General features: G+C 44.9%; 1 protein-coding gene across 1 annotated transcript in view; it reads right to left on the bottom strand.

The window, feature by feature from the left end:
- RGS20 (regulator of G protein signaling 20) overlaps window positions 1-27,731 on the bottom strand; it is an 85,699-nt gene extending 57,968 nt beyond the window's left edge. Inside the window, exons 1-3 of the mRNA XM_042973552.1 lie at window positions 27,567-27,731; window positions 5,402-5,409; window positions 1,078-1,390 (exon numbers count right to left, since the gene is read on the bottom strand). Of these exons, the coding sequence (XP_042829486.1) occupies window positions 1,078-1,390; window positions 5,402-5,409; window positions 27,567-27,731 (486 nt within the window). The remainder of the gene's footprint in view (window positions 1-1,077; window positions 1,391-5,401; window positions 5,410-27,566) is intronic.
- Between the last annotated feature and the right edge of the window lie 222 nt (window positions 27,732-27,953).

Below are 27,953 nucleotides of genomic sequence, written 5' to 3'. Positions count from 1 at the left end.
TCCCTCCGCTTCGGCGCGCGGGGGCCGAGCGAGACTCCGCTGTGCCGGAATGCTTGCTCAGACCTTGTGAATGAAGGAGGGCGGAGGGAGGTGCGAGTGTGAGTGTGCGCGGGGTGCGCCCCGAGCGGAGGGGGTGCTCACGCCGTGGACTCCCCCGCCTCTGGAGGGCAGCCCCCTACCTTGTCTCTTTCCCCGGGCTTCTCCTAGCTCTGCCCTCCCCCTTCCCCCCGTGCAGCTTCGTCCCACCCCCGTGCAGCTTCAGCCTCTGCCGGTCCCTCTCTGGAAAGGGGTTCCACGCCCTCTTCCTGCCGCCGATGCCGGACGCCCCACCGGGGTGGGGGTGGGGAGGTGGGGGCTGGCTGGCTCCGGATTCCGGCCCCCGCTGAGACCCCAGGCTGCTGCCTTCCGTCCCCAGGGGCTCCGAAGTCTGGGGGTAGGGAGAGCCCTGAAGGGGGGGTGGTGGGGAACGCTGCCGCCCAGCTCTGCGGGCACAGAGCATCGAGTGTACCTATACACCCCGCCGCGTGCCCTCGGGAGCGAGGCGCAGGCGGAGGCCGGAGCCCTGCGCCGGAGCTCGGAGGGCTAAACTGAAGCTGGAAGCTGACCTGACACAAAAATAACATCACGTCATTTCCTCCCCGGCCTCCAGAGCTTGCAGACGCTGAGGGCAGGGGAGTGGGAGCGCGAGGTGGGGGCGGAGGCGCGTCGGGGGTAGGCTTGGAGGAAGGGGGTTGAGCGACGCGCTGAGAGCGAGAGTTTGAGAAGCAGGCTCAGGAAGGGCGAGGGCTCCCTCCCGCTTGCATTGACACTGGAAGGAAATGGTCCAGGGAAAAGTAGCTTCGAGGGTCTACTACGGAAAGGGGGTGTCAGGCGAGGCGCCGGCGCCTTTTCCTTCAACGTGCTCAGGCCTCTCGACCTTAACACCCAAACTCTCTGTCCCGCGCCCCCCTGCCCCTTGCTGGCCAGAGCCCCTGCTGGCCGGGCTTGGAGTGGGTCGGTGGGGGTTGGAAGGAGCTGGGGATGCTGGCGTCCCGGTGAGGCCGGGGGTGGGGCGTGGGTGGAGACAATGGTACTCACGGGCATGGGCGAGCTCTGCCCCGCGCAGGCATCCTCTTCCTTGGGCAGGCGTTCCCCTGGGGGCCTAGGCAGTGCCAGAGCCGCCCGGAGCAGGAGCGAGAGGCGGCCTGGCCGCTCCCCGTGCCCCCGCGAGAGCCCAGCCGCCGGCAGGGCGCAAGCGGGAAGCAGGAGGGAGAAGTCCGGGTGCCGCTGGGGAGCCCCAGAAGGGGGTCGCTGGAGAAGGTGAGAGAAGAATCGGGCGAGGCCAGAGAGCGTGCTAAAAAGCAGGTTGAGCAGCTTCGGGGCAGCGGGCGCGTCTGAGAGCTGTGCAGGGCCGGCGGCAGGAAGAGCAAAAAGTAGGGGGAGAGAAACAAAACCAACACGCCATTAGTGTTGGGTCCAGCTACGGACTGAAAATGTGCTTTTAGTGCCATTTCTACAGCATTTAGAGGCTGTACATTGGGGTGCAAGAGAAGGTCGGCGAGAGCAAAAGGAAAGGCCTTTGGTTAGATTGTCCTTCCCTTTTCTCTCCTTACCCCCTTTCTTCTTCCTCTCCCCTTGCCCTTTCTAACTTGGCTCCCCATTGTCGTTCTTGGACCAGCTTCAATAACAACCTGGAGCTTGTTGGAAATACAGAATCTGGGACCCTGTCCTGAATATTGCATCAGAATCTGAATGTTAACATTCCTAGGAGTTTCGTGTGCACCTTAAGTATGAGATGCCTCTGTGTTCATATCTCTTGGTTCTTTAGAGTCTCCTACGAATGCAATTCTCCTAGTTCACTTAAAATTTTTTTTTAATGTTTTATTTATTTTTGAGACAGAACATGAGCCGGGGAGGGGCAGAGAGAGAGCACAAGACAGAATCCGAAGCAGGCTCCAGGCTCTGAGCTGTGGGCACAGAGCCCGACGTGGGGCTCAAACTCACCAACGGTGAGATCATGACTTGAGCCAAAGTCGGACGCTTAACTGACTGAGCCACCCAGGCGCCCCACTCCCAGTTCACTTTCGCAACTCTTGCTCTCCTCTCTTTCCCTCTCACCTTTCCCACCTCCCAAGGTGCCTGGAGCTCTTCCTGCTGGAGGCACAGAAGTTGGACTTGGTTACTACTAACCAAGTGTGTAGAGAAGTGTCTGGGGAGAATTGGATAGTGGCAGAAGACTGAGGGATCCCAGACCCTGGCCGAGTGGAAGACGGGCTGGCTCATTTGACTTTGGTCATGCTGGTGAGAGTGGGTGGGATACCAGGACTGCTCTGGGGGCTCATGAGGGCACAGTATGCAGGGCCCCTTTCTGCACCCTATGTATCCATCTTATTCTCAGGAATGCAGGCCTTTCCACCTTCCACTTCTTGCTTAGGATATCTACAAGGCCAGTGTGAAGGTAAAATTATTGTTATTATTTTCTTTGAAAGTAGAGGGAAGCATTCATTTAGAAAGAAGCCCAGGGTTCTAGACTCAGCCTTGCAACTAACACCACGGCTAACCTTGGGAAAGTCTCTTTATTCTTTGAATTTTTCTACTTCACTTGTGAAGTAAAGGGATTGAAGTCAGTGGTTTTTTAAGGTCACCTGCCTAGTCAGACTCTCATTTTGAGCTCTTAGAGCTTCTTGGTCCACTGACATTGAGTGAAGTTACGGTCCAGAACCTAACTCAGCCAATCCAAACAGCCCGCTCAAGCAAAACAAAAAGTTTAATCTGTTTGTGAAAAACAAGAGTGGTGGTTGCCAAGAAAAGTGAAGATGGAGGCGAGACGCAGCGAATAAAAGTGACTGGGTGGCGAGGCGCGGGAGGGGACCAGGCTAGTGGGCGGGAAGGGAGGGAGTCCCAAGGGCGCGGCGGCCGCTCTCCAGGGTCCTGAAGGCGGGAGCGGCCGCGGGCGGCCTCGTGGGCTCGGCGAGGATCCCCCCACCCCCACCCCCGCTTTGTAGTTGCCAGGCCCGGCATGTTTTCTTTGGGCGGTGGAAGTCTTGTGGGAAGCGATTGTCGGGAGGGAGGAGGGAAACCTAGCAACCTATTCTCATTCATGAGACCCTTTCTTGGAAGCCACCGAGCTTGTTGGCTGATTTGTCTTTCGGTCGTTTGTATGCGCTCGGGGAGAGAGTGAAGCTTGGTTTGCATTTCCGAGTAAGTTCACACTGTGTCGCTTCCCTTATTACCTTTTCCTGGAGAATGGGGTCTTTCTCCTAGTATTCTCATTGTCCCCCGTTCGTTGCTGCTCTCCCCTCCCCCGCTTTCTGGCATCGTGCGTTTATTTTAGGGGTTGGAGCTGAGAGCCCCGGAGGCTTCTGGAGCAGCGCCAACAGCTCACTCGAGGCAGGGGGAAATGAGAGATTTGGAAAACGCTCGGAGCCTCCGGCCTTGCCTTGGCGCCCAGCATTCGTCATTCAGGGGAGGAGGGCAGAGGACGAACCCCTTGGTCTGGGGTTGGGGTGGGGGCTCAGTCGGCGCCAAGTGAGCTCAGACGCCGCCGCCAGCTGGACCTGGGCGGGTCTCAGCTAACTTCGCGCGCACCTGCCAGTTATAGGTGGCCGGTGGCCGGCCGTGGCAGTGTATGCCTCCAGCGCGCAGCTGGATGGCAGCAGAAACCTAACCGGAGGAGGGCACAGGGTCCTGAAGGACCCTGTGCAAAGGAAGTCAAGAAAGAACCCGGTCAGTCCCTGGTTACCCAGAGCTTGAGTAAGCCCACCCACGACCTTTCCCGACCAACCTTCATTTGAGGGCTTGAACTAAGTTTAAACTGCTGAAAATGAGCAGCAGGCACGCTTCTGCGATGCATGCCCCACTCCTAGGGGCCTGAAGGAAGCCTCTTGGGACATCCATGGGTCCCAGAATTTGTGTCTCAAGTTCATATTTTCAAATGGTCTTGTGAGAATGTCTGAACCTGTAACCTGACCCTTCCCTCTTCTCCCCTTCCAAGTCCTTCTTCTTGGGTAGTTTGCACCCCCCCCCCCACGTTCGCTTCATTAGGCATTTTGCTTCGGTCCTTTGCTTCAAGACAGAGACGCTTGTGAGGGAAAATAGTGGAAATGTTCAGGCAGGATAAAAGTCTGAAACTCAGCCCCAGAAACACAAAGCCCGGCTCCACTGCTCCTTTGGAGACATTCAGCTTTTACCCTTCCCTGCACTGGTCTTTTCTCTCAGGATCAGCAGCCTGCCCTCCAATGCTGGCTGGTGTCTGGACACACTGCAGTCACAGGGAGTCTGGGGAGGGACCGCTGGCTTCTCTAACAAGCAGGGATGTGAAGCATGATAGGTGTAGGGTGCTGAAATCCGACTTCCTCTGGCCCTCCTGGCAAGGACAGAGCTCTGGGAGTATTAGTGTAGCCACAAAATTCGATCTGAGACAAGTTATCTGAGGAAAGACCTTCACCTGCCCGCAGTACTCTAGAGATGCCTGTCTTCCTGTTAGGCCAGATTCTAGATGACAGTCAGACGATTTCACTAATATTAGCCGCAAAATGGAATCATCTTGGAATCTGTATTCTTGGAAGCACTGCTCCTTAGGGATCCAAAAGACTTAGGGAATACTTTATGAAGATCGAATGTCCATTTCCCTAATTAATCATATTGGCTATTGAACCATGTCAAGGAAAACATCACCACATCCAAATCAATATATGCAAAGTGTCATCCCTTTAGAAGGCAAATTGAAAATTTTTATTCACCCCTAAATAGCATCGTTTCGTAAAAGAAACATCCATGGCAAGATTGAACTACTTTTAACGAAAAATTTCTGAGAGGCTTTAGAATAAAAATCACAGTTAGAATGGAGTTTGAAATTGATTTAATTTTATAAGATGACCTGTTTTTTCCCCCTGGATTCTTTTTTTTCTCTTCAAAATTCTGTTTTGGTGTGGTTTGACCATATTATATATTTTTATTTTATGCTATTTGGAGAGACAGTTCCTCCACTGGGATCCAAGAATCTAATTGACAGTGATTTAAAGCTATAATGGCAAGTCTTTGCTTGTGCTGACTACAAACCATGCAGATTGGAAAATGTCAAGATATAAGATAGACAGATCATGGATATTAAAGTCACAGGTTAATATGAATTTGAGGCCAACCAAACTGTTAATAACATGTTTCTATTAGGGTTCACTTCAAATCTCAGTGTTCCTAGTGAAAGTACAACTGTTAAAAAGAATATCCCTGTAGCTCATAATTAGCTCTGACTTCATACATTCTTTTAATAACTTTTTAAGTGGATCTATGCTTAGGGCTTCTATGGAGGTGTTATAAGTAATTGTCGTATAATGGAACATTGATAGTGACGAAGGCGGGGCTAGGAACAGAAGTGGAGGGGACTAGAAATGAGGACTACTTAGGTGACATGGATGTCTGGGGAAAGGACTCACTGCAGGTTCTGTCTGCTCAGTTCCTTCAGAGACACCTGGGCCCTCTGCCTCCCGCTGATGTTGTCAACCACAGGAGGAGCTTAGGGTAGGAGGTGGGTCTTTATTTGAATATACAGTCTATCCATATATTTATTGGCATTATATGCAAAGCTGAACTCTTGATTTTCCCCTCCAAACTTTCTTCTCCATCTCAGTGAATGGCAACTTGATCATTTTGGTTTAGGTCAAAAACATTGGAGTATCCCTGACTTCTCTCTTTCTTTCATACACTTCAGCAAACTCCCAGCTGCTTCTTATGTTCGTAGCTATCACTCTGTGTTGTAGGCTGAATTGGGTCTCCTCCCAAAATCATATGTGGAGGTTCTGAACCCAGTACCCCAGAGTATGACCTTGTTTAAAAATAGGGTGGTAGCAGATGTAATTAGTTAAGATGAGGCATGTTAGAATGGCGTAGGCCCCTAACCCAGCATGACTGGTGTAAAATAAAAGGCAGAAATTTGGACAGAGACACACACACACACAGGGAGAATTCCACGTGAAAACGAAAGTAGAGATCAGGGTGATGCATCTACAAGCCAAGGAATGCCAAAGATTGCCAGCAAACCATCAGAAACGAGGAAGAGGCATGGAACAGATTCTCTCTCAGAAGAAATCTGGCCACAAGACTGAAACACAGAAACCCTTCCTCAGTTTCCAGCCTATTGGCCTGCTCTGCGGATTTCAGACTTGCCAGCCAACACAACTGAATGAGTCAATTCCTTAAGATAAATCTCCCTCTCCCTCTCCCTCTCCCTCTCCCTCTCCCTCTCCTTCTCCTTCTCCTTCTCCTCCTCCTTCTCCCCTTCTCCTCCCTCCCCTCCCCCCTTCTCCCTGTCTCATAATCTACCTATCACCTATATATCCTATAGTTTCTGGTTCTCTGGAGAACCTTGACTAGTACTCTGTGGTACAGGTCTTAACCATCGTTCACCTGGACTATTGGGTTATCCTCCTCGCTGGTATTTCTATTTCCCCTTTGTCTCATTTTGCCTCATTTTGCCTCATATTCCCTTAATACCGAAGCCAGGATTTTTCTTTAAAATGTAGGTCAGGTTAGGTCACTCTGTAACTCCAAACTTCGTATTGGCTTCTTATTTCAGAGTAAAACCCAAAGACCTTACACTAGCCCTCAAGGCACGACATGAACAGTCGCATCCTACCACGAAGGTTTCCTCTTCCTATACAGCTAGTCTTGCAATATTGGTTTTCCATAGCACTTCTTACTGTTTGACGTACTATATATTTACTTCTCTATTTGTGTGACGAATGCAGTAACTTTTTGTTTTTTGTTCATTGCTATATGAATAGGGTCTAGAGCACTGCTTGGACCTTAACAAAGTGCTCAGTAAATATTTGTTGGACAAATGAATGAAAAAAACAAACATAGATATTAATCACTCATAGAAAGGGATGCAAGTCTGACACACGCTACCACATGGATGAACCTTGAAAACATTATGCCAAGTGAAAGAAGCTGGACACAAAAGGACAAATATTATGCGATTCCACTTACATGAGGTACTAAAAATAGGCAAATTCATGCAGCTAGAAAGTAGCATAGTGGTTACCAGGGGCTGGGAGGAGAGGAGAATGGAGAGTCACTGTATAATGGATGCAGAGTGTTTGCGTTGATAGAAGAGTTCTGGTAATAGACAGCGGTGTTGGGTCTACAACCTTGTGAATGTATTTAATGTCACTGAATCACACACTTCACGATGGTTACAATGGTAAATTATTTTGTTATTTATATTTTACCGCAGTTGAAAAGAAAACATGAAAACTCTTCAAGATGTGAGCTCAGAGGAGCCCGAGAATGTCCACCCAGTGGGGAAAAATGGCGAAGTGAATCAGTCCTGATTCTGCCAGAGTTTTCACCCATCTCTTGGGGTTCTCTCGTTTTGATTTCTGCTGCCACCAGCTAAAAGTGTTTCAAGGTAGGCATTGCCAACTCTCATTCTATTCTACAATGTAGTGGGGCTTAGACTGTAATATGTAGAAGTAGAAAGAGAATAGCTGAAGCAGGGTCCAAGAAAAGTCTTGTAAGCCACTCATTTATTCATCTTTTCAGCATTTGTCACACGTGTCTCAAGTACCAGGCACTGTCCTAGATGCTCTGCAGTCAAAGTGAGTCAGGAAGAAAATGACCTGCTGTTGGAGTGTGGTGAATGAGGGGATAGTAAGAATCCATGTAGACTTGCCCCATGGAGGGCAAGTAAGTCACGGCAAGGATTTTGGATTTTATTTTAAAAGCAGTGTTAAGTCACTGAAAGGTTTTAAGCAAGAGAGCGACATGCACTGATTTATATTTTTAAAAGACTCCTTTGGTGCTTTGTGTTGGAGTGAATTGGAAGGCGACACACACGGGCATAGTGAAACACCAGGCTTGGCGATGGTCCAAGTGAGAGAAGACGATGACTTAGACACTAATGGGAATAAAATACAGAGAAACGGATAGACCGAAATATTTTAGAGAGAATTAATTGCACTTCAGGTGGATTGAAGTGCAGGCTGAGAAAAAGGGAATTAAAGATAATACCCAGGTTTTCTGAGTTTAGCAGTTGGGTGGCTTGCTGAATTGAGGAAGATGGGGAGGGAAATCAAGAATCCTGGTAAACACATTTCTTAGATGCCTATGAGTCATTCAAATGGAGATGTTAAGAAGGCTACTGTAGAAGAGACTTGGGCTCAGGGTAGAGGTCTGGGTGGGAGTCTAGGAGATGTAAATTTAGGAGTTATTGGCATAATATGGTATTTAAAGCTGTTGGAATTGGGTAGGATTTCTAGAAAGAGATGAAAAGATAGAACAAGATTGAGTCAATTTAAGGAATTTGAGCCATGTCCAGATGGAAATGGGGAGTCATTGACAAAACTTAATCAGGGAGTTCACAGGATCAGGTTTGTATTGTAGAAGGATCTCTCTGTCCTCTGGTGTTACTTAGAGGCAGGCATGATTGGAAAGAGGGATCAGGGAAGATGCTGTTGCAATAATTTTTTTGGGAAATGATCTAGAAAAGCATTCAGTGGGATGGAGATAACTAGATGAACAGATCAAGAGATACTTTTGAATAGTGTGAACAAAATCTGGGGATTGATTAGAGGTGGGAATGAGAGCAAGGGCAAGGTTATGCCTCCCAAATTTCAGTTCAAAACCAGATGGATAAGGTACCATTTTACTGAGATCGAGAACTTAGGAGAAGAAGAGCTTGGGGAAGGGTAAAGACATATTGTTAATTTTGAAGTACTTACTAGACACGTAAATCTAGACGGTCAGTAGACTTTTGTAAATTCGTGTGTGAGCTGTAGGAGACCCAGCTGAATGGACTCATCAGTCCATAAGCTGCCTCAGAGCCTTTGACACTGCTCAGATTAGCCAGGGATGATGAGTCCAGTGAGAAGAGAAAAGGGCCAAGGATGGAAACCTAGGGAACTTCCAATATTTCAGTCAATAAAGGGAGAGGAGTTTGCAAAAGAGGCCAAAAGAGGGCAGCCACGGAAGTAGAAGGAAACAAGGCAAAAGGGACATTCGCTGTTACATTCTAGACACTGGCTATTTCTTTCTGTGAACCCCACAAGCAGGTATTGGCCTCATCTCCCTTTTACAAAAAACTATATTGGGACTCAGGTGAAATAACTTGGCCCAAGACACTTATCTAGAAAACAACAGAAGTTTGAAGGAATTTAAACAAAACCTTGGAGTATCCAGTGACTAACTACCCTTTGATCTTTAGCAAAAGGAGTGAATTATGTGTGTGCATGCTCGCACGTACGTATATTTGTATATACGTAGCCTGTCTCTGGGAGGTTGCAAAGCTGCTGGTAAGACTGAAGAGTGGTTGCCTCGGGTGGATCAGGGAGTGGCGGTTGGCCACTGGCCAGATGGATGTACTATATTGTATACACTTTTATGCTCTGTATTATTGTCATAGAGTCTGTACTAAAGAGTTTGGCTCCACCCCCTTTTTTCATGCTTGATTGATGGCTGACAGCTTTCAGTCCCCACTACTCTTCTTCCCTTTTGCCCCACATCTGGGCAACCTGATGGGACAGCCTAGATGCTTCCTCCTTTGGCACCTGCAGGACCTTCACGCGGTGCAAGTCCTGGCTCTTGCAGAGCAGAACCCTCAATTCCCACCTTGCCATGAAATCCCAAGCCACTCTCCTTCTGCTCTCTTAAGCCATTTGGACCTGTTAGCATCCTGCCCTGCTCTCCTCGGAGGGCCTCATTATGTGAATAATAAACCTTTCTACGCTCTCTTGGTGTTCGTGTGGCCTCATTGGTCTGGACGTCTGAACCAAATTTGGGGTGTGTGTTGGGGGGAGGGCCCATTCTGCCTATGTAGAGGTGACCACAACAATTGTATTAGTTCACAGCTGTAAGGCTGGACTAGTCTAATTCTGAATTTTCTAGTTCAAAAATATAAATTAACTAAAATATTTTTATTTTCTTATTTTATTGTTTTATTTTTATTTATTTATTTTTTAACTAAAACATTTTTAAATGGTGGGAATAAAAAAGGTCCATGTACCAAAGTCCTAAGATTTTAAGATCTACGTGGGCCTTCTCCTCCATCTTTCTTGTTTGTTAGCTCATTAAAAAAACTGGAGAAGAAAAAAAAAAACTAAACTAAACTGAAACGTGTGCTCTTCCTTCCATACTCTTCCATTATCTCTAGAGATCAGGAGGGGGATTATTATTACGTAAAATATCAGAAAATTGAAAAGAAAAATTCCAAGTGGATTTTTGAAGCTTTAGTGATGTTTTATGGGTTCTCCAGCTCTATAAAAATTTCATTTGTCCAATTTACTCTATTTTAAAAAATCATGGATGCTTACAATTAAAAAAAACATATATATGTGTGTATGTTGGTATGTATATACATATACATTTGTGTATATGTGTGTATACGCGTGCGCACACACACACACACACACACACACACACACATATCCAAGCAGCTATTCCTAGGGACTAGTAAGCAGTACTCTAAGAAAATCCCAATTATATTTTGCATACTTATTTTTATCATAAAATAATTGCCATGTTTTACCCCAATGTACAAACACAAAATGTTCTCATACATGCATCTCACTACTCACCACGCCCCATCCTTACAGCTATTTGATGAGGAAACTACAGACCAGTGAGCTCAGATGATTTGTTAGGACTGGTGGGGAGCAGAACTGGGCCACCGACCAATGCCTCCGACGACTGCCATACTTCTTGACCCACATCCAGGGGACATGGTCATTATTTACTGATGTCAGTCATGATGATTGACAAAGACAGTAATTGAAGACAGTGATACTGTTGATCCATATCCCTGAATGCCCCTGATAGTTGCTAACTGTAGTTAAATGCCTTTGACCACATGATTTCTCTTAGACCAAAATTCCTATTTCCCCCTCCTTGTCACACCCAGCAAGTAATGAGAATTCCATGACCTTTAGGCTTCCAAGCTGCCATTGGAGATCGAATTACTGACGTCTCTAGGCACTAGCTCAGTTAATCACATGGCTGCTGATTCTCTACTTTCCTTAGTAATACAGTTAGTTTGCTGAGGTCCTAAAAGGACAATACAGCTTTTGTAATAGCCTGATTTACCTAAAACTTCAGAGCAGTATTTTGAGTCCTAACAGAGAAGCCCTAACATTTTAGACCGTAAAGAATAACACATCAAATGAAGGCTTTAGGAGAATTTGCCTCATGTAGTGTCAGACACCTTTCCTAAGTTTAATCCATGGAGTACAGAATATTGTTATTCTGGAATGAAATACAATACAGTCGAAACCCTGTATAATTTATAAAGTTTCTCTTTAATTATTTATTTTTTTCAAGGAAGCTTGTAATCGTCACGCAGCCAAGCTTTCCACAATGATTGACCAAGTCTAATAAACTTGTAAATCATACACTTATTAATTTCACTTCATATGCAGTTTCTCTTCAGAGGATATAGAACAGGTTAACAAGGTTCATATTGTAATAGTTCGTCCTAAGGCTTTTCAAGGATTGATGTCAGTAACTATGAGAAATGAAAAACACTTTCATCAAAATCCTATGAGTTGGTAGAAGCAAACAAGCTTGGAAAACGCAAGCGTGAGAACTGCGGGGGACAGGGCTGCTCATATAATTAAAAGTCTTCTTTTTCTTTTTAATTAATTTTTTTTCTTAGACGGAGAGAGACAGAGTGCAAGCAGGGGAGGGGCAGAGGGAAAGGGAGAGACAATCTGAAACAGGCTCCAGGCTCCGGGTCGTCAGCACAGAGCCCGATGCAGGGCTTGAACCCACGAACTGTGAGGTCATGACTTGAGCCAAAGTTGGATGCTTAATAGACTGAGCCACCCACGTGCCACCAAAGTCTTGTTTTTCTTACGTTGTCTGTATATAAAACTTTCCAACACTGCCATCATTTGAATCCTAACATTTCCCCTGGGCTCGGTTGCTCCACTAAGGTGCTTAGTGGAAAGAAGGGAGAAGAGAGGTGAAAGCACAGAGCAGGGGAAAGGCTGTAGTTGGAGGAAGGGGTGGCAGTCAGGAGAGGGAGGTTCTACCAGCCCTTTCCCTTGTGACTTTGAATAAGTCTGTGCTCATCTGGGCTGTACTTTCTTTTTCTGTACAGAGAGGTTTAGTGAAGATGGTCTCTAAGGCTTTTAACAGCTGATTTCTGGGTTCAGTGTGCGTGCCCTTTTCTGACACATAATCACTTGCCATTGTCCTCTCTTGGGGACTCCCTTCCCAACACACGTAAACGTGTACACACACAACACACACACACACACACAAAACAAAAACCGTGTACCTTAGAGCAGAGAAGCAGAGCAGAATCCAGAGGGAGTTTTGGAGCCAGCAGGCCTCCCCAGGCGAATGCTTTTCAACATCCCCACTGTGACTCCCCCAGCTCGCTTAATTAAATTACAGCATCCTCCAAAACAGTTTCTGCCTTGGAGTCTGCACAGCGCCTGAGTCCACTCTGACCTGCTGCCCTCCCCCCCCCCCCCCCCCCCCCCGCAGAAACACTGATCTTTCTAAGAGGCAAATACAGTCATGTTACTCCCCTCCCTCTAACCATTCACTGGCTCCTCATTTCTCTATAGGTCCTAATATGGCATGTAGACCTTTTGTGATTTGATCCGTACTCTGTTTACTTATCCACTTTTCTTTCTCACTATTACTTTGTACTCAAAGCTCCAATCAATCATGTTAAAGTTCCCCAGTTCCTAAAATCCCCTTGTTCATTCTCATTCCAGGTATAAATTCTCCTTCTGCTGAATCCTTACCCATTCTTTTTTTTTCTTTTTTTTTTTTAATATGAAATTTATTGTCAAATTGGTTTCCATACAACACCCAGTGCTCATCCCAACAGGTGCTCTCCTCCATACCCATCACCCACACACTCCTCCCTCCCACCCCCCATCAACCCTCAGTTTGTTCTCAGTTTTTAAGAGTCTCTTATGTTTTGGCTCTCTCCCTCTCTAACCTTTCTTCTTTTTTTTTTCCTCCTCCCCCATGGTCTTCTGGTAAGTTTCTCAGGATCCACATAAGAGTGAAAACATATGGTATCTGTCTTTCTCTGTATGACTTATTTCACTTAGCATAACACTTTCCATTTCCATCCACGTTGCTACAGAAGGCCATATTTCATTCTTTCTCATTGCCACGTAGTATTCCATTGTGTATATAAACCACAATTTCTTTATCCATTCGTCAGTTGATGGACATTTAGGCTCTTTCCATAATTTGGCTATTGTTGAAAGTGCTGCTATAAACATTGGGGTACAAGTGCCCCTACTCATCAGCACTCCTGGATCCCTTGGGTAAATTCCAAGCAGTGCTGTTGCTGGGTCATAGGGTAGATCTATTTTGAATTTTTTGAGGAACCTCCACACTGTTTTCCAGAGCGGCTGCACCAGTTTGCATTCCCACCAACAGTGCAAGAGCCTTACCCATTCCTAATCTGCTCCTCATCTTCTCTCCCAGGGCAGTCTCCTACTTAGCCTTCAAATCTCAGTTTAGGTGCCATTTCCTCCAGGAAGCTCTCCCAGGTTGGGTTAGCTGCCCGTATGCTTGCTCTTGTCACAGCATTTCCTGCACTGAGTTGTGATAGTCTGTGAGGGTCAGGACTTTGCCTTGTTCATACCTGTGTCTCAAAAAAACCTAAAGCCATTCTGAGACATAATGGGTATTCAATCAATATTTGTTAAACGAATGAACTTAGAAATGACACGATCTAAACAACCTATCTCAAATCTTCGTAAACTGCAATAGACGAGAAATAGCAGGATAGAAGCGGCCACAGTTCTGTGCGCAAGCCTCCAGGGCATGGGGCTTATTAAAATGGGTGTTCAGAGAAGGCGTGATGCAAAAGGGAACACGGGCAGGTCTTTCTTAAGGAGCCTGGCCTCCGTGTGTCCCCACGGTCCCAGGCCAGACCCACCGATTTCACGCTGACGGAGCGCAAAAACCAACAACCAAGATGGCAAGAACAAGGGAAGACACTGTTCGCCTCAAAGTGGAAATTTGTGACAGGGCCCAGGAAGTCTGCCTGGGCCTTGTAGCTCTTCCAGTGGTTTCTAATAAGCCAGGCTTTGTGTGAGTCTCACTGAGGCTGCACAGGGCCCCGTCCCAAGGCTCGTTCTCTCTCTGCTGGCCCGGCTGCCCGGCCTGGCTGCTGGGAGAACTTGTTAGCCATCATTGATTTCTTTGAGTTGGACTCCACTGAATTGGATTGCTTTGCTCTGCATTTTAAAAGGGGTGTTTTTCTTGAGGCTGGAAGTTGGCACTGACTTGAAATTACAGAGTTTGAGACCATTCAGGATCCATAACTATCATTAATTTCCTTCACAGCACATGAGATTCTAACGATGGTCTTTTTTTTTTTTTTTTTTTTTTTAACGTTTATTTAGTTTTGAGACAGAGAGAGACAGAGCACGAACGGAGGAGGGTCAGAGAGAGGAAGACACAGAATCTGAAACAGGCTCCAGGCTCCAGGCTCCGAGCTGTCAGCACAGAGCCCGACGCAGGGCTCGAACTCACGGACCATGAGATCATGACCTGAACCGAAGTCGGCCGCTCAACCGACTGAGCCACCCAGGCGCCCCTAACGATGGTCTTAAAGAGGTAGAGAAAACTCAGTGTTTCACCCATGTGGTGGGAACAGAGTAGGGAAATAACACATTTCTATCTACTAATCAATCAACAAATCAGCATTGACTGGGCTCTTACCATGTGCCCAGTACGTGTGAGGCTCTGCCCGTGGATGGGAATAATGAAGTTAACAACTGTTGTGGGGGAAACTGAGTGCAAATCAAACATGCAGGTCCCAGGGGTTCCTCAGGACAGCAGCGCGGGACCAATGGGAAGCCCGGACCCATGGGTGCAGATTGTGTTTTAAAATTCAAAGTATTGATTAAAAAAAAAAAACTAATAAAATTCTGTATGAGAGGTATCATTGTCTTGATTTTATAGATGAAAACTAAGACTCAGAGAATTAAACCCCACGTGGACCCGAATTCGAAAACCAGTTCTCGCCATGACAAAGACAGTGCTCTTATGTCATCATACTTCCTGGTTTGTACCTGCGTGCCAAAAAGATCCACCTAGCAGAACTTTTGCAGTTGGGATAAAGGATGTCTTCAAGCAATCAGACTTCCTTTATTTCCAACGCAGTGTTAGGTTTTACTGGATGGCAATCCTGCAATGCCGTATCGTCCAGCAGATGTCAGCATTTACCATTCTTTGACTCCCTCCGGTCTTGGCATTTACAAAGTTTTAGGGCTCAAGAGCCTATCTTGCTCTTGGGCTCCCCAAAATTGCTATTGCATCTGGGCGCGAGGTGGGGAGCTGTGTGCCAAGAGGGTGCAGCTGAGCGCCGAGTCTTGACTCAGTGAGAAGGCATTTGAAACTGTCACGAGCCTTTATTTCTTTTCTCCTCTTTTGTGATTTCATGTTTCTAAAAACCAGCTCATTTCTTTTCTTTTTTTTTTTTTTAAAGATGTTTATTTATTTTGAGAGAGAGAGTGAGAGTGCATGCTGTGTGAGTTGGGGAGAGAGAATCTCAAGCAGGCAGTGCAGAGTCCGATATGGGGCTCGATCCCATGACCCTGGGATCATGACCTGAGCTGAAATCAAAGATTCAGAGGCTCAAGTGACTGAGCCACCCAGGCGCCCGAAAACCAGCTCATTTCTGATGGATGAGCCAAGGAGACTTCTAACCTGGCCTTTGGCCAAGGTTGCACAGAGAGAGAGGAGGCTCTCGAAGTGCCAAGAGGACGCCGGGAATGCCGCGGCGTCTCTGTAATCAGCAGCAGCAGCAGCCGGTGCCAGATGCAGCTGGGATTTGGCCCAGCCTGGAGTGTGGCTTCTGAGAAGGGGCCAGAAATAGCCCCAAACACCAAGGTTTCTCTTCTGCTCAGCTTTTAGATGCCTCAGGTTACACCCCTGCAAGGTCTTCCTGTGGCCCTAATCTTAGAATGCCTTACAGATTTTGTGAGAAGGAACGATCTATTAAATATATTTACATCGAAGTGCAAATGAATTTGAACTTTAATTTTTTTTCTAGTGAGAAAAACCAGGCCAGACTGAGAAAATGAGTTGCCTCAGGTATGCCTGGAAATGTGAGAGAAGCGTCTCGGGAAGGGGAGAGGGGAGAGTGATGATGGCAAACTTCCCTGATCTCCCAGTCTGTGCCTGGGACACCTTCTTTTGCTTCCTGTCTCCCACACCCTCCGCCTCTTCACCTTGCCCATCTCTAGTGCTGTAAAGAATGCACAAAAGGCAATGATTGGTTCCCCAAAGCCTGGACTCCCTCAGGGGCCACCACAAGGTGGAAAATGCTGGCTTTCTTTTCCAAAATTGCAACTCTGGGACAGGGGAAGCTTACCGACCTTAATGACACCAGTCAGTTGTTGGAAATAGTCGGTTTGCCGCTATTTTAAAGAAAAGACAAACACAGAAAGAAGGAAGCAAGAGTGCCTAGCTTTTATTTGCTAACCGTGTATGCTTATTGTTCAATCCGGCCACCTTTCTCTGTAACAAACGTTGTCAACACAATTAAGTGCATGTCCTCCTTGGATGCTGCTGATGGTAGCAAAGCTCTCTCCTTGACTGAAAACTTAAAACAATATACCCTTCAGAACATGTGACATTCCGGGCAAATGGTCACAGATGAAAGTCTTAAATAAATGGGGCTCGGTCCAACTTGCAGAAGTAGAGAGAAGAGATTCATCACAGAATGGAGAAATGTGGTGTGAAATTGGTAATATCAAATGCTTTGATCATTTCTTTCTAGTAATGTTTTATTCATTCCATTTGGTCCTTTCTGCTTAACCATTCTTACATAACCTCGAGCAGCCTTTAATGATAATTTGTAGGTAAAATTATGCACGTAGCAGTGTGTCTGGGCTACCAGACACACTGGACCTGAACTGGATCAATCTGGCCTGACTCAAGGGAGCACAGAAGGTCACATCAAACCTCACCGTCCACCATGTCCGGTGGGGGAAAGGGTTTGTCTGGGACTAGGCTCCAGTTGTTGGGGGAGCCCACCCACAGATCTTTGCTAAATAGGGGATAAACAGAGGAGATGTGTGGTGCTGAACTGTCTTTCTAGCACCTTCCGCAGACTCCTAGGCTCAGGTTCCTGAGCGGCCGGGCTCCTGCCTTCCTGCTGTTTCTTTTTATCTTCTGGTCACACACAGTCTGAAAAGTTCGTTACCAAAATGCGTTGAGACTATGCTTATGATATTTGAGTTAACGTTTAGGTCTTATTTCAAATAAAAGTCCTTGCAATGGCCAACCGTTGAAAATGAAGCCTTACAATTTTTAGTGCTGAGAATTCAAAATTCTATAAGCAAAATATATATTCATATGGAAAAACATATTTGGTTACATCATTGATGTCAGATTCAATTACTTATGTACTCTGCAATTTGGGTTTCGTTATTGAATATTTGAAATCTATTCCAACAGTCACTGCGTGGCTTAAACTGAATATTGTCTGTCAGCATATTTGCTTCATTTAAAAATTCCTTTTCTCGGTCATTTTAAATGCAGTAAGTGTGAAACCATTCGACCAAAGTTTCTAAAATAAATAGCCAGATGACACAAACTTGATCTGAATTGCTTTTACCCACAGAATAGAGATACATGGTTCAGACAGAACCTAAACAAGTTTACAATCAAACGTTCCCAGTAAAGTTCACCTACATCTCTACCTTGCAAGAAGGCAAAACTTTAATGTAAATTTCCTAAGATATTTGCAGTGATTTTATGGTTTTGTGAAGGCTGGCTTGATTTTCTTTTATTTGTTTACTACACCCGATGTGGGGGTTGAACTCACAACCCTTAGGTCAAGAGTCACGTGCTCTTCTGAGCCAGCCAGGCACCCCAAGGCTGGCTTGGTTTTGACAGGAAAGCCAACAACATGATTTTATGAGATCTTTTGAATAGGGAAAATGAGCCTTAGATATATTTTTTTCCTAACCATTAATTTAAAATCTGAGCATTTAGGGGCGCCTGGGTGGCTCGGTCGGTTAAGCGTCCGACTTCGGCTCAGGTCATGATCTCACGGTCCGTGGGTTCGAGCCCCGCGTTGGGCTCTGTGCTGACAGCTCAGAGCCTGGAGCCTGTTTCAGATTCTGTGTCTCCCTCTCTCTCTGACCCTCCCCCGTTCATGCTCTGTCTCTCTCTGTCTCAAAAATAAATAAACGTTAAAAAAAATTTTTTTTTAAATAAAAAAATAAAATCTGAGCATTTATGAGATTTTGGGGGTGGGGTGGGTGGGGGGAAGCCCAAACAGTATGAGGCCAACCAGGGCAGTATGTTTTTTTAGACTTCCAGACAGGATCTTTTGCCATTTTTAAAGATTTTTCTGAAAGGTCAGGATCAGTTGTGCTATCCAGTGGATGTCTGAACCGTGTGCTAACAGCTCCCACTGTGGTATAAATAGACATATGGAAAGTTGTATTTGTGTATTTATGAGTCTATTTGTTGCTTAATTTCAAAGGGTAAATTCTAACCTCCAGGCTTTGAGATGAAATCTTTTTATTATGTGTATTTTCAAATAAAACCCGGAGCGAATATACTCGTGAACTCTCGTATCACTCAGTATTAGCGTTATTGCCAATTCTGCTTCATCGTTCCCCCTGACTCCCCACTTCCCCTGTCATTTTGAAGGAAGTTGAAGGTCACATGTCTTTCTTCTGAAACCATTTCCGCTTGCCTCTTAAAGCATTTTTTTTTTTTTTTTTTTTTTAAGCATAACCACAGTCTCTTCTGACTTCCTTTTACTGGACGTGAGGAGTAGGACCCATGTTTCTGATCTCCCTTCCTCTTGTTGTATCTGTGAATCCAAATGGAATTGTAAGCCCCTTCCCCCATTTGTGTCTCCTTTTTATAATATAACCAAACTTTTAAACAATAACCACCTTTTGCAGTGACTTTTTACATCGAATACCTCCATCTGAGGGACCGTTTCAATAATTACCATCAATCCTTCCCAACCGGGACTGCCCCATATTTGAATTCTTATTTTGCCCTCATTTATCATGGCTCTGAAACATACTTCCACGTGATTTGTGCAGGAAGTGTGGCTGTGTCAGAACCCATACACTTGCCTCTCTTAAAATGTCTCGCGAGCGAGCGAGCGAGTGAGCAAGGGCAGGAATGACACTGGCTTGGGACATACAGTTTCTTTCTTCAAAGCTCTCCTGCTGTAAATCAGTTTGTCTTCAGTTATTTAGTGCTTCAGAGATTTATAAGATCTATAAGATTTCCAAGAAGAGGAGCGCTGTTAGTGCTCGATTAGGACTCTGTGGTGGTGCCACAGTACCCTGGAAGTTAAGACGTTTCCTGCCAAGTGAAATAAGTGAGAGAAATAAAGATACCGTATGATTTCATTCATATCTGGAATTTAAGAAAAACAAATAAGCAAAGAGAAAGAGAAAGAGAGAGAGAGAGAGAGAGAGAGAGAGAGAGGCAAGCCAAGAAACAGACTCTTAACTAGAGAGAACAAACTGGTTCCCAGAGGGGAGGTGGTGGGGGTTGCTGGGGGAAACAGGTGATGGGGATTAAGGAGGGCACCTGGGATGAGCACCGGGTGTGGTCCGGAAGTGGCGAATTGCTGTATTGTGCACCTGACACTAATATGACACTCTATGTTAACTAACTGGAATTTAAACAAAAACTTAGAAAGAAAAGAAGCATTGGGGAATTCCGGGACACCTCCAAGGAACAGGGACTTACTACTGCACGTTGTCCCAGGCGCTGAGTGTGGTGTGAATCATAACGCCCAGGAAGCCACCCGGAGGCATCAGTTTTAGAATCACCGCTGTTCCTTTGTGTTTTCAGGAACTCTAGGTTTCCGTTCTCAAGAACAAAAGCACACTTGGGCTACATGAGAAAACTACCTAATGCCAGATATCCTTTAACCCATTCTCATTCAGAAAAACTTCCGAAGAGCAAAGAAATACCTTAAAATACTATTGATCTTTGCCAAAACAAATCACTTTGTAGCACCGGTGGAGATGTTGGCCTCTGAAAATATAATCCAATGGCAAAAACCTAATTTGTTTTTAAACTTTTTTTACATTTATTTATTTTTGAGACACAGAGAAACAGACCACAAGTGGGGGAGGGTCAGAGAGAGAGAGGGAGACACAGAATGTGAAGCAGGCTCCAGGCTCTGAGCCATCAGCACAGAGCCCGACGTGGGGCTCGAACCCACGGACCGTGAGATCATGACCTGAGCTGAAGTCGGACACTCAACCGACTGAGCCACCCAGGCACCCCCAAAAACCTAATTTTTAATGTAAAACCCTCAAAGACAATTATTTAAATGTCTAAGTAAATGGCAAACATGACCAAAACTTGTATTTAAATTTTTCATCTGAAACTTTGAAGACTAGAACTCATGTGGATTTTTCTGGTACATTGTTATTTTCAGAATAGAAGAATCTTTAGTTTTGGGGCACCTGGGTGGCTCAGTCAGTTAGGCATCCGACTTCAGCTCAGGTCATGATCTATCTCACTGTCGGTGGTTTTGAGCCCCACGTCAGACTCTGTGTCTCCCTCTCTCTCTCTGCCCCTCCCCTGCTCACGCTCTGTCTCTCTCTCTCTCAAAAATAAATAAATATTAGAAAAATCTTTAGTTCCAGTGTGGAAAATAAAACGTTGGGTGTTAGTAAGCAAGCACTTGGTTTGTAGATATTCCCACTGGAGATAAGAGTCGCATTTTCTCAGAAGCCTCCTTTATGATAATTCATGAAAAGTAACTAATGGCTGGTTTTTAACTTCAGAGGATTGGCTTTTTGAAATCAATTGAAAAGCACAGATACATATTATACATTCTTCCATGTATGTACGCATATGTACATATTTTTTAAAAATATACATGCTTTTCTGAAGTATAAGGAATGCCGTACTCCTTTTGTAGTCATCCGAGTTTTCTCTTACAAGTGGGGCCAAGTGGGAGGTGTGGTGGGAATGGTGAGGCCTCTCAGTACCTGGGTCATCTCTGTGATGTAATGTAAACCTCCTTTGCGATCACGTTGGCCACGTGCCCAGCTCTGATCAGGGTGAACACGAATGGAAGTAATGACGTTCACCTCCCTCAGAGGGAGTTAAGCTTCCTTTCCCACTCTCCCTTTCCTAAGTATGCCTGGAGAGTGACTTTGGATCCGCTACCTGGCAGAGCCACCAAGACGGAAGCAGTGTGAGTCCGGGGTCACTGGGTAGAGTCTGACCTACCCCAAACTGTGGCATGACTGAAAAATATGCTTTTATTGTTAAGTCACTGAGATATGAGGGGTGTATTTGTTACTGCAGCATGAACTGGCCTACCCGACTGATACAGACTGAGTTGTCTGAGTTGGGCTGTTTGCACTAAAGATCTAATATTTCGTGGGATGCCTGGGCGGCTCAGTCGGTTAAGCGTCCGACTTCGGCTCAGGTCATGATCTCGCGGTTTGTGGGTTCGAGCCCCGCGTCGGGCTCTGTGCCGACAGCTCGGAGCCTGGAGCCTGCTTCACATTCTGTGTCTCCCTCTCTCTGTCCCTCCCCCGCTCACGCTCTGTCTCTGTCTCTCAAAAATGAATAAATGTTAAAAAAATTTTTTTTGAAAAACCTAATATTTTGTGTCTGGTGTTTTTGTCAGCCAAGGAGAAACATTTATTTGTTATTCGTGAAAACATTTCTTAAATTTTATGAAAATTATATGAGGGATTTCAGCAGTTACTTTTTGCCATTCACTTTGGAATTGACCACTGTTTCACTTCTTACTTTGGAAGGCATGAGCTGGTGGTCTCTTAGATCTTCATCAAGGTAAGAGAGAGTCCAAATGAGCCATATAAGCAAAACTGTGGGATGATAACCATACGCTTTATGATAAGCTGAAATGTTATTTGACTTTATTTTTGTTTGGCTCTTAATGTGACACGATTGCCCTGGGTTCTGTGAGCTAGTAATTGAGGAACTTTTTCACGTTTCCGAAGACTACACCCATGGGCTTCCTTAAGGTCCTCATCAAAGGAAGGCAAGACACAGATGGCTCATGGAAAGCCCTGAACCTGGAGTCTGGTGAGCCATCCCGCCTTTGAGTTAAAGACAGTCATGCTCGTGGTGAGCATAGCATAATGTATAAAATTGTCAAATCCGTATGCGGTACACCTGAAACTAATATAACATTGTACTTCAAGTATACTTCAATAATAATAATAATATTTTGCTATACTCATCTAGAAACCCCCTATAATAGGTTCTGGAGGATTGCCAATTAACATTTGCATGCAAACTATAGAAGATATAATCACAACAACATGCTTCCAAATGAACCTTTTTCTCAAGAGGTTTGTGAACATCTTAAGTGTTAAACTAATTACTACAGGAGTCTTTTCAGAGGGCTGTCAAAAAAAAAAAAAAAAAAAGAACTAATTTAATCCCTACCGAACTTACTCTTTCACAAATGGAGGCAGGACAAAATAATTTTGTCTTCTGAGTACATTCATGTTGAGGTATTGGATACTAGAAGCATAATTCCTTTTTACTAAGATTTTTTTTTCTCTTCTTTTCTGTATCCTTTTCATCACACAAAGCACCATTGTCTTTGTGGCTACCCTTTGGGGCCTTGACATTTATTTTTCTCCTTTCAGTGTATAACGTCTCGAAACAAGTGCTTTGATCAGCTGCTCAGGGGATCACACGTCTGGAACAGGAGGGCACTTAGAAGCCTGTGCTCTTAGAGGCGCATTGATGTTGGAATGATAGGAAAAATAATTTCGTGGAGGGGTGCCAGGCTGGCTCAGTCTGTAAAGCATGCGACTCTTGATCTCCAGGTTAAAAAAAAAATAATTTTGTGGAAGGAACTTTCTTGTCTAAGCTCCGACCATTTTCATTACTGAAGAGGGATGCCTACACATATACACACATAAATCTGTATCGATAGATGGATTTGACTTCTTGCCCGTGTGGCTTTTTACTTTCTCTCTTTCTCATGTCTGTCACTTAGGAAGCGATTAGCTCAGGGGACACCCTACCTTCCCTAGCACTCCTTGTCCTGAATGAAAGAAAGGAAGCAAAAATCCTGATGGAGAAAAATATGATGATGAAGACAGGTGTGTGATTATATATGCGGGGGTATGAATTTATTCTGTAGTAAATTAGTGGTGCATGTTGGAGTACTTTAGGCTGAATGCACAAAGAAAACCCTATTAAGAAATCTGGCTTCAGGCCCATGAAATTATGGTCTGCTTTGTAAATCACTGTCAGAAGCCACTGAATTAGCAAAGAAATCCGTACCAAAAAAACCTAGGTTCAAATCACCACTCAGCTGACTTCATACAACGTAACCGACCAGTGTTTCTGAACTTGGGTTCTCATCTCTAAAACAGGTCTAATGACATCAGTGCTACTGACCCAGTGAAATTGGTTCCAAATGAAAAGAACAACCAGAAAAACCACGACGAAACACGCAGGCAGTGCTCTGTGGGTATCATCAGTCTACCGGCCTTTGGAGGTTTGTTTTCTTTTAACTTTCTATTTTGAAATCATTATAGATTCATAGTAAGTTCCAAAAGAGAACGTGCAAAGTGGTCCCAGGCACTTTTCACTTAGCTTCCCCAATGGAAACTGCATGACTGTTGTATAACATCAAAGCCAGGAAACCCACATTGGTACCATTCATAGAACTTACTCGGATTTCGCCAGTTTTATAAGCACTCACTTGTGTGTGTGTGTGTGCAGGAGCGCGCGTGTGTGTGTGCACGTACTTCCAAAGAATCTTATCACATCCGTAGGTTTCTGTCCCCACCACTGAAATCAGGAGAAAGAACTGTCCCACCCCAAAGTGCCCCCAATCTTTGGCAACCATGAATCCATTCTCGAACTCTATAATTTCATTTCAAGAATGTTATATACGTGGAATCATACTTTACTCGGCTTTCTGGGATCATTATTTTTTTTCACTCTGCATCATTCCTTTGAGATTATCTAAGGGACATATATCAAAAGTTCATTCCTTTTGTGTATCAACAGTTGATTCTTTTTGTTGTTGTTGCAGGGGTTTCCTTAGTATTCCATAACATGGATGTACCACAGTCCTTCATTCAACTTTTGAAGGACTTTGGGGATGTTTCTAGTTTTTGGCCGTTCTGAATGAAGCTGCTGTGAGCGTTAGCATGCAAGATTTTGTGTCAACGTGCGTTTTCATTTCTCTGGGATAAAGGGCCAGTAGTGAAATAGGTGGGCCATATGATGGTTGCATGTTTGGGTTTGAAAGAAACTGCCAAATTATTTTCCAGACCGGCTGTACCACTGTGCATTCTTACCAGGAATATGTGGATGATCTAGTTTATTGTGTTTTTAGTTTGTGTTTCCCTTGGGGCTATGATGTTAACTATCTTTTCGCGGGTTTATTTGCCATCTGTATATGCTCTTTAATAAAATGCTAATATTCTTGTTGGATTGTGTGTTATTTTATCCCAGAGTTCTGAGAGTTCTTTACATAGTCTAAACACAAGGCCTTTGTCAGATACACGGTTTGTATATATTTTCTCAAAGTCTGTAGCTTGTCTTTTTATCCTCTTAATAGGCGTTTTTGGCAGAGCAAAAGTCTATTTTTGATATTTTGAGGTTTGACTTATTAATTTTTCCTTTATGGACTATACTTAAAAAAATTTTTTTTAAACATTTGTTTATTTCTGGGGCGCCTGGGTGGCTCAGTCGGTTGAGCGGCTGACTTCGGCTCAGGTCGTGATCTCGCGGTCTGTGAGTTTGAGCCCCGCGTCGGGCTCTGTGCTGACAGCACAGAGCCTGGAGCCTGTTTTGGATTCTGTGTCTCCCTCTCTCTCTGACCTTCCCCTGTTCATGCTCTGTCTCTCTGTGTCTCAAAAATAAATAAACGTTAAAAAAAATTAAAAAAAAATAAACATTTATTTATTTTTGAAAGACAGAGAGAAACAGAGCATAAACGGGGGAGAGGCAGAGAGAGGGGGAGACACAGAATCCGAAGCAGGCTCCAGGCTCCGAGCTGTCAGCACCGAGCCCAACGCGGGGCTCGAACTCACGAACCACGAGATCATGACCTGAGCCGAAGTCGAACACTTAACTGACTGAGCCACCCAGGCCCCCCTCTGGACTATACTTCTGATGTCTAAGAACTCTGCTTAGCCTTAGGTCACAAAGCTTCACAAAAAATTGTTTTTCCAAGAAGTTTTCTAGTTTTCCTTATGGTTGTACTTTTCAAGTCCGTGATGCACTTTGAACTAATTGCTGTTTAAGGTGTGAGGCTTAGGTTTAAGATTTTTTTTTAATGTTTTTATCAATGGCCTCTAGACATCTAGACACATTCTAGCCCGTTCTCTCCCTGCCTACTTTTCTACATTTCTAGACATTATTTCACATTCCTACCTTACATTTCATCTCTTTCACTCTTTCATTAGGCCATTTTCTTTTTTCTTTTTTTAAAATTTTTTTTTTAACGTTTATTTTACTTTTTGAGACAGAGACAGAGCATGAATGGGGGAGGGTCAGAGAGAGGGAGACACAGAATCGGAAGCAGGCTCCAGGCTCCGAGCCGTCAGCCCAGAGCCCGACGCGGGGCTCGAACTCATGGACCGTGAGATCGTGACCTGGGCTGAAGTCGGACGCTTAACCGACAGCCACCCAGGCGCCCCTCATTAGGCCATTTTCAGTTGCTCATATACCATTCCTAACTTCCTATTTCCTTAATGATTGAAAGATTGTAATTACGTGGATATCCCCTACCATTGACATAAGTCACGCCGATAATGTGATCATATGCTGATACGTTTGTCTTTCCCACTAGGAGCCCATCTTTCTCAAAACCTGGCCCAGGTTTGGCAGATCCTGTGGATACAGTCGTATTTGTAGAATTAAAAGGAGGTGAGTTCTACCATTCTTGTATATGCTGGACGAGGGACGTGTTCACCTATGTGACCGTCTCTATTCAGATGCGACAAAAAAGATGTTTTGAACTGATTGGAGAGACCGGTAGCACCCCGGCAGGGTCACTCCTGACTGCTCACACCTGGGCTGTACAGGCTGGAACCTGTTATGAGGTCAGGATGGCAGCTAGGATTGCCCAGTGTTGGTGGTACATTTGATTCCAGGATGCTGTGGGAAGAGGCTGCTGACGCGCAAATGCTTTTCCAACTCATCTGTCTAGGATTCTGCTTAAAGCGTACCCCTCCACACAATGAGAACTTTGCAATTACATGTGTGTGCGCACCTATGTGTATATCACGTGCACACACAAAACGTACGCTGCTGTTCCCCAGAGTAGCCTCCAAGGTCTACCTTTCAGAAATCTCTTTTGCATTTAGGCTTAGATGCCCATCAATGAAGGGCTTCTGGCCGGTATATCCATTTCATTTTAGTTTCCTAAAGACCTAGTGCTCAGGTGATAACAGGGGCTTGAAGTTTCACAACATCTGTCTGAAATCTCAAAAATGAAGGTCAGTACATTTCTACAGAAAAATCTTTTTAATGACTTAGGAAAAAACACCACACTTGGGGCACCTGGGTGGCTCAGTCGGTTGAGCCTCCGACTTCGGCTCAGGTCATGATCTCGTGGTTCGTGAGTTCGAGCCCCGCGTCGGGCTCTGTGCTGACAGCTCAGAGCCTGGAGCCTGCTTCGGATTCTGTGTCTCCCTCTCTCTCTTTGCCGCTCCCCCGCTTGTGTTTTCTCTCTCTCTCAAAAATAAACATTTATAAAAACAAACAAGCAAACAAAAACACACAGCACTTTCCTTCGTCTTGTGCCAGTTGGTTAAAATAACATGACTGACAAGAAATCATGATTATGATCAGGATATGAGCCATCGTAAAAGGATAGATAAATTTTTTGGTGTTAAAGTATTTGGATAGGTTTGCGGTAGTACGATTGCAGCATTTAATTCTGAGCTCTGATTATGGGAGGACAGTAACACATACTCATCCCCCTCCACTCTGAATAATCTTTTACGAGATGATTCTATTAATAGTTAAGAGGATTTACAGGCTTAAACTGCAAGGATACACACAACACTGAGCAGGGAAATTGTCACTGTTTGGGGAAATGATGTTATCTATTGATAGACATCCACGCTTCGAAAATTCACCTTAAGAAACTGTGAATTTAGGAAAAACATCCCTTAGCTTCTTAATGTTCTTACGTTCCTGCATTATTTTATCAGTTTTTTCTCAAGCAGTTTCTGTAGAAAGTGGTCGATAATTTTTCTTTCACTACTACACGCGATATAATTTTTATTTCGGAGAAAAACATCTAAGCCACAATAGCCACAAAGCATCAATAGTCAAAAGAAACTATGGCTGAGTTTCCTGCCTTTGAAAACATTACCTCCTGAAACAAACAAATAATAAATAGGTAAGCATTTGTCTTAGTAAAGGGAAGCTGCATAGGTTGGAGAAAACTGGACAGAGAAGTTAATTAATTATCAAGGTTCTAGTTTTTCTCTTGGGGTTGGCTTGAAAACATTTTGATAAATTGTCAATAAGATAGAGGAATAGCTCACTGAGCCAAAGCTTGCTTATGGTTTTATAATCTTTCCAGATAAACCTTTTCCTTGTCAAGAAAGCATCATGGATGGTGGAGGTCATCTTACCTTGACGTCACGCACAGCCTCGGGGCTTCCTTCATTTTCCATGGTCTGGTGAATATTTGCATTATATCCCTCAGCCCTAGGCAGGGGCAGAAATTGCTTCCACATAGATGGCCTGGAGAAATGTTTCTGGAGGCACTCTTGGTTGTCTTGGGAAGGACTGGGCATGTTTTTACAGTAAAGCTCCAAACGAGTCCTGCAGCCTGATTTTAACAACACTAGCCCAGGGTCCACTCTATTTCTCTTCGTTTGGCCAGTGCTGGGCCATCCGTCAGTCCGCCAGGGAACCTCTCTGGAAAGTTACACTATTTGAAGCAAAAGGCTAATCTGTTTGGTGGATCAGCAGTTTATCCACGGTTCTTTCGTGTTCTATTCCAGGTAGAGCCTCCT

The sequence above is a fragment of the Panthera tigris genome, chromosome F2, assembly GCF_018350195.1.
Source record: "Panthera tigris isolate Pti1 chromosome F2, P.tigris_Pti1_mat1.1, whole genome shotgun sequence".
NCBI lineage: Eukaryota > Metazoa > Chordata > Mammalia > Carnivora > Felidae > Panthera > Panthera tigris.
The sequence above is the reverse complement of the archived record's forward strand: the minus strand, read 5'-3'. Positions and strand labels throughout refer to the sequence as shown.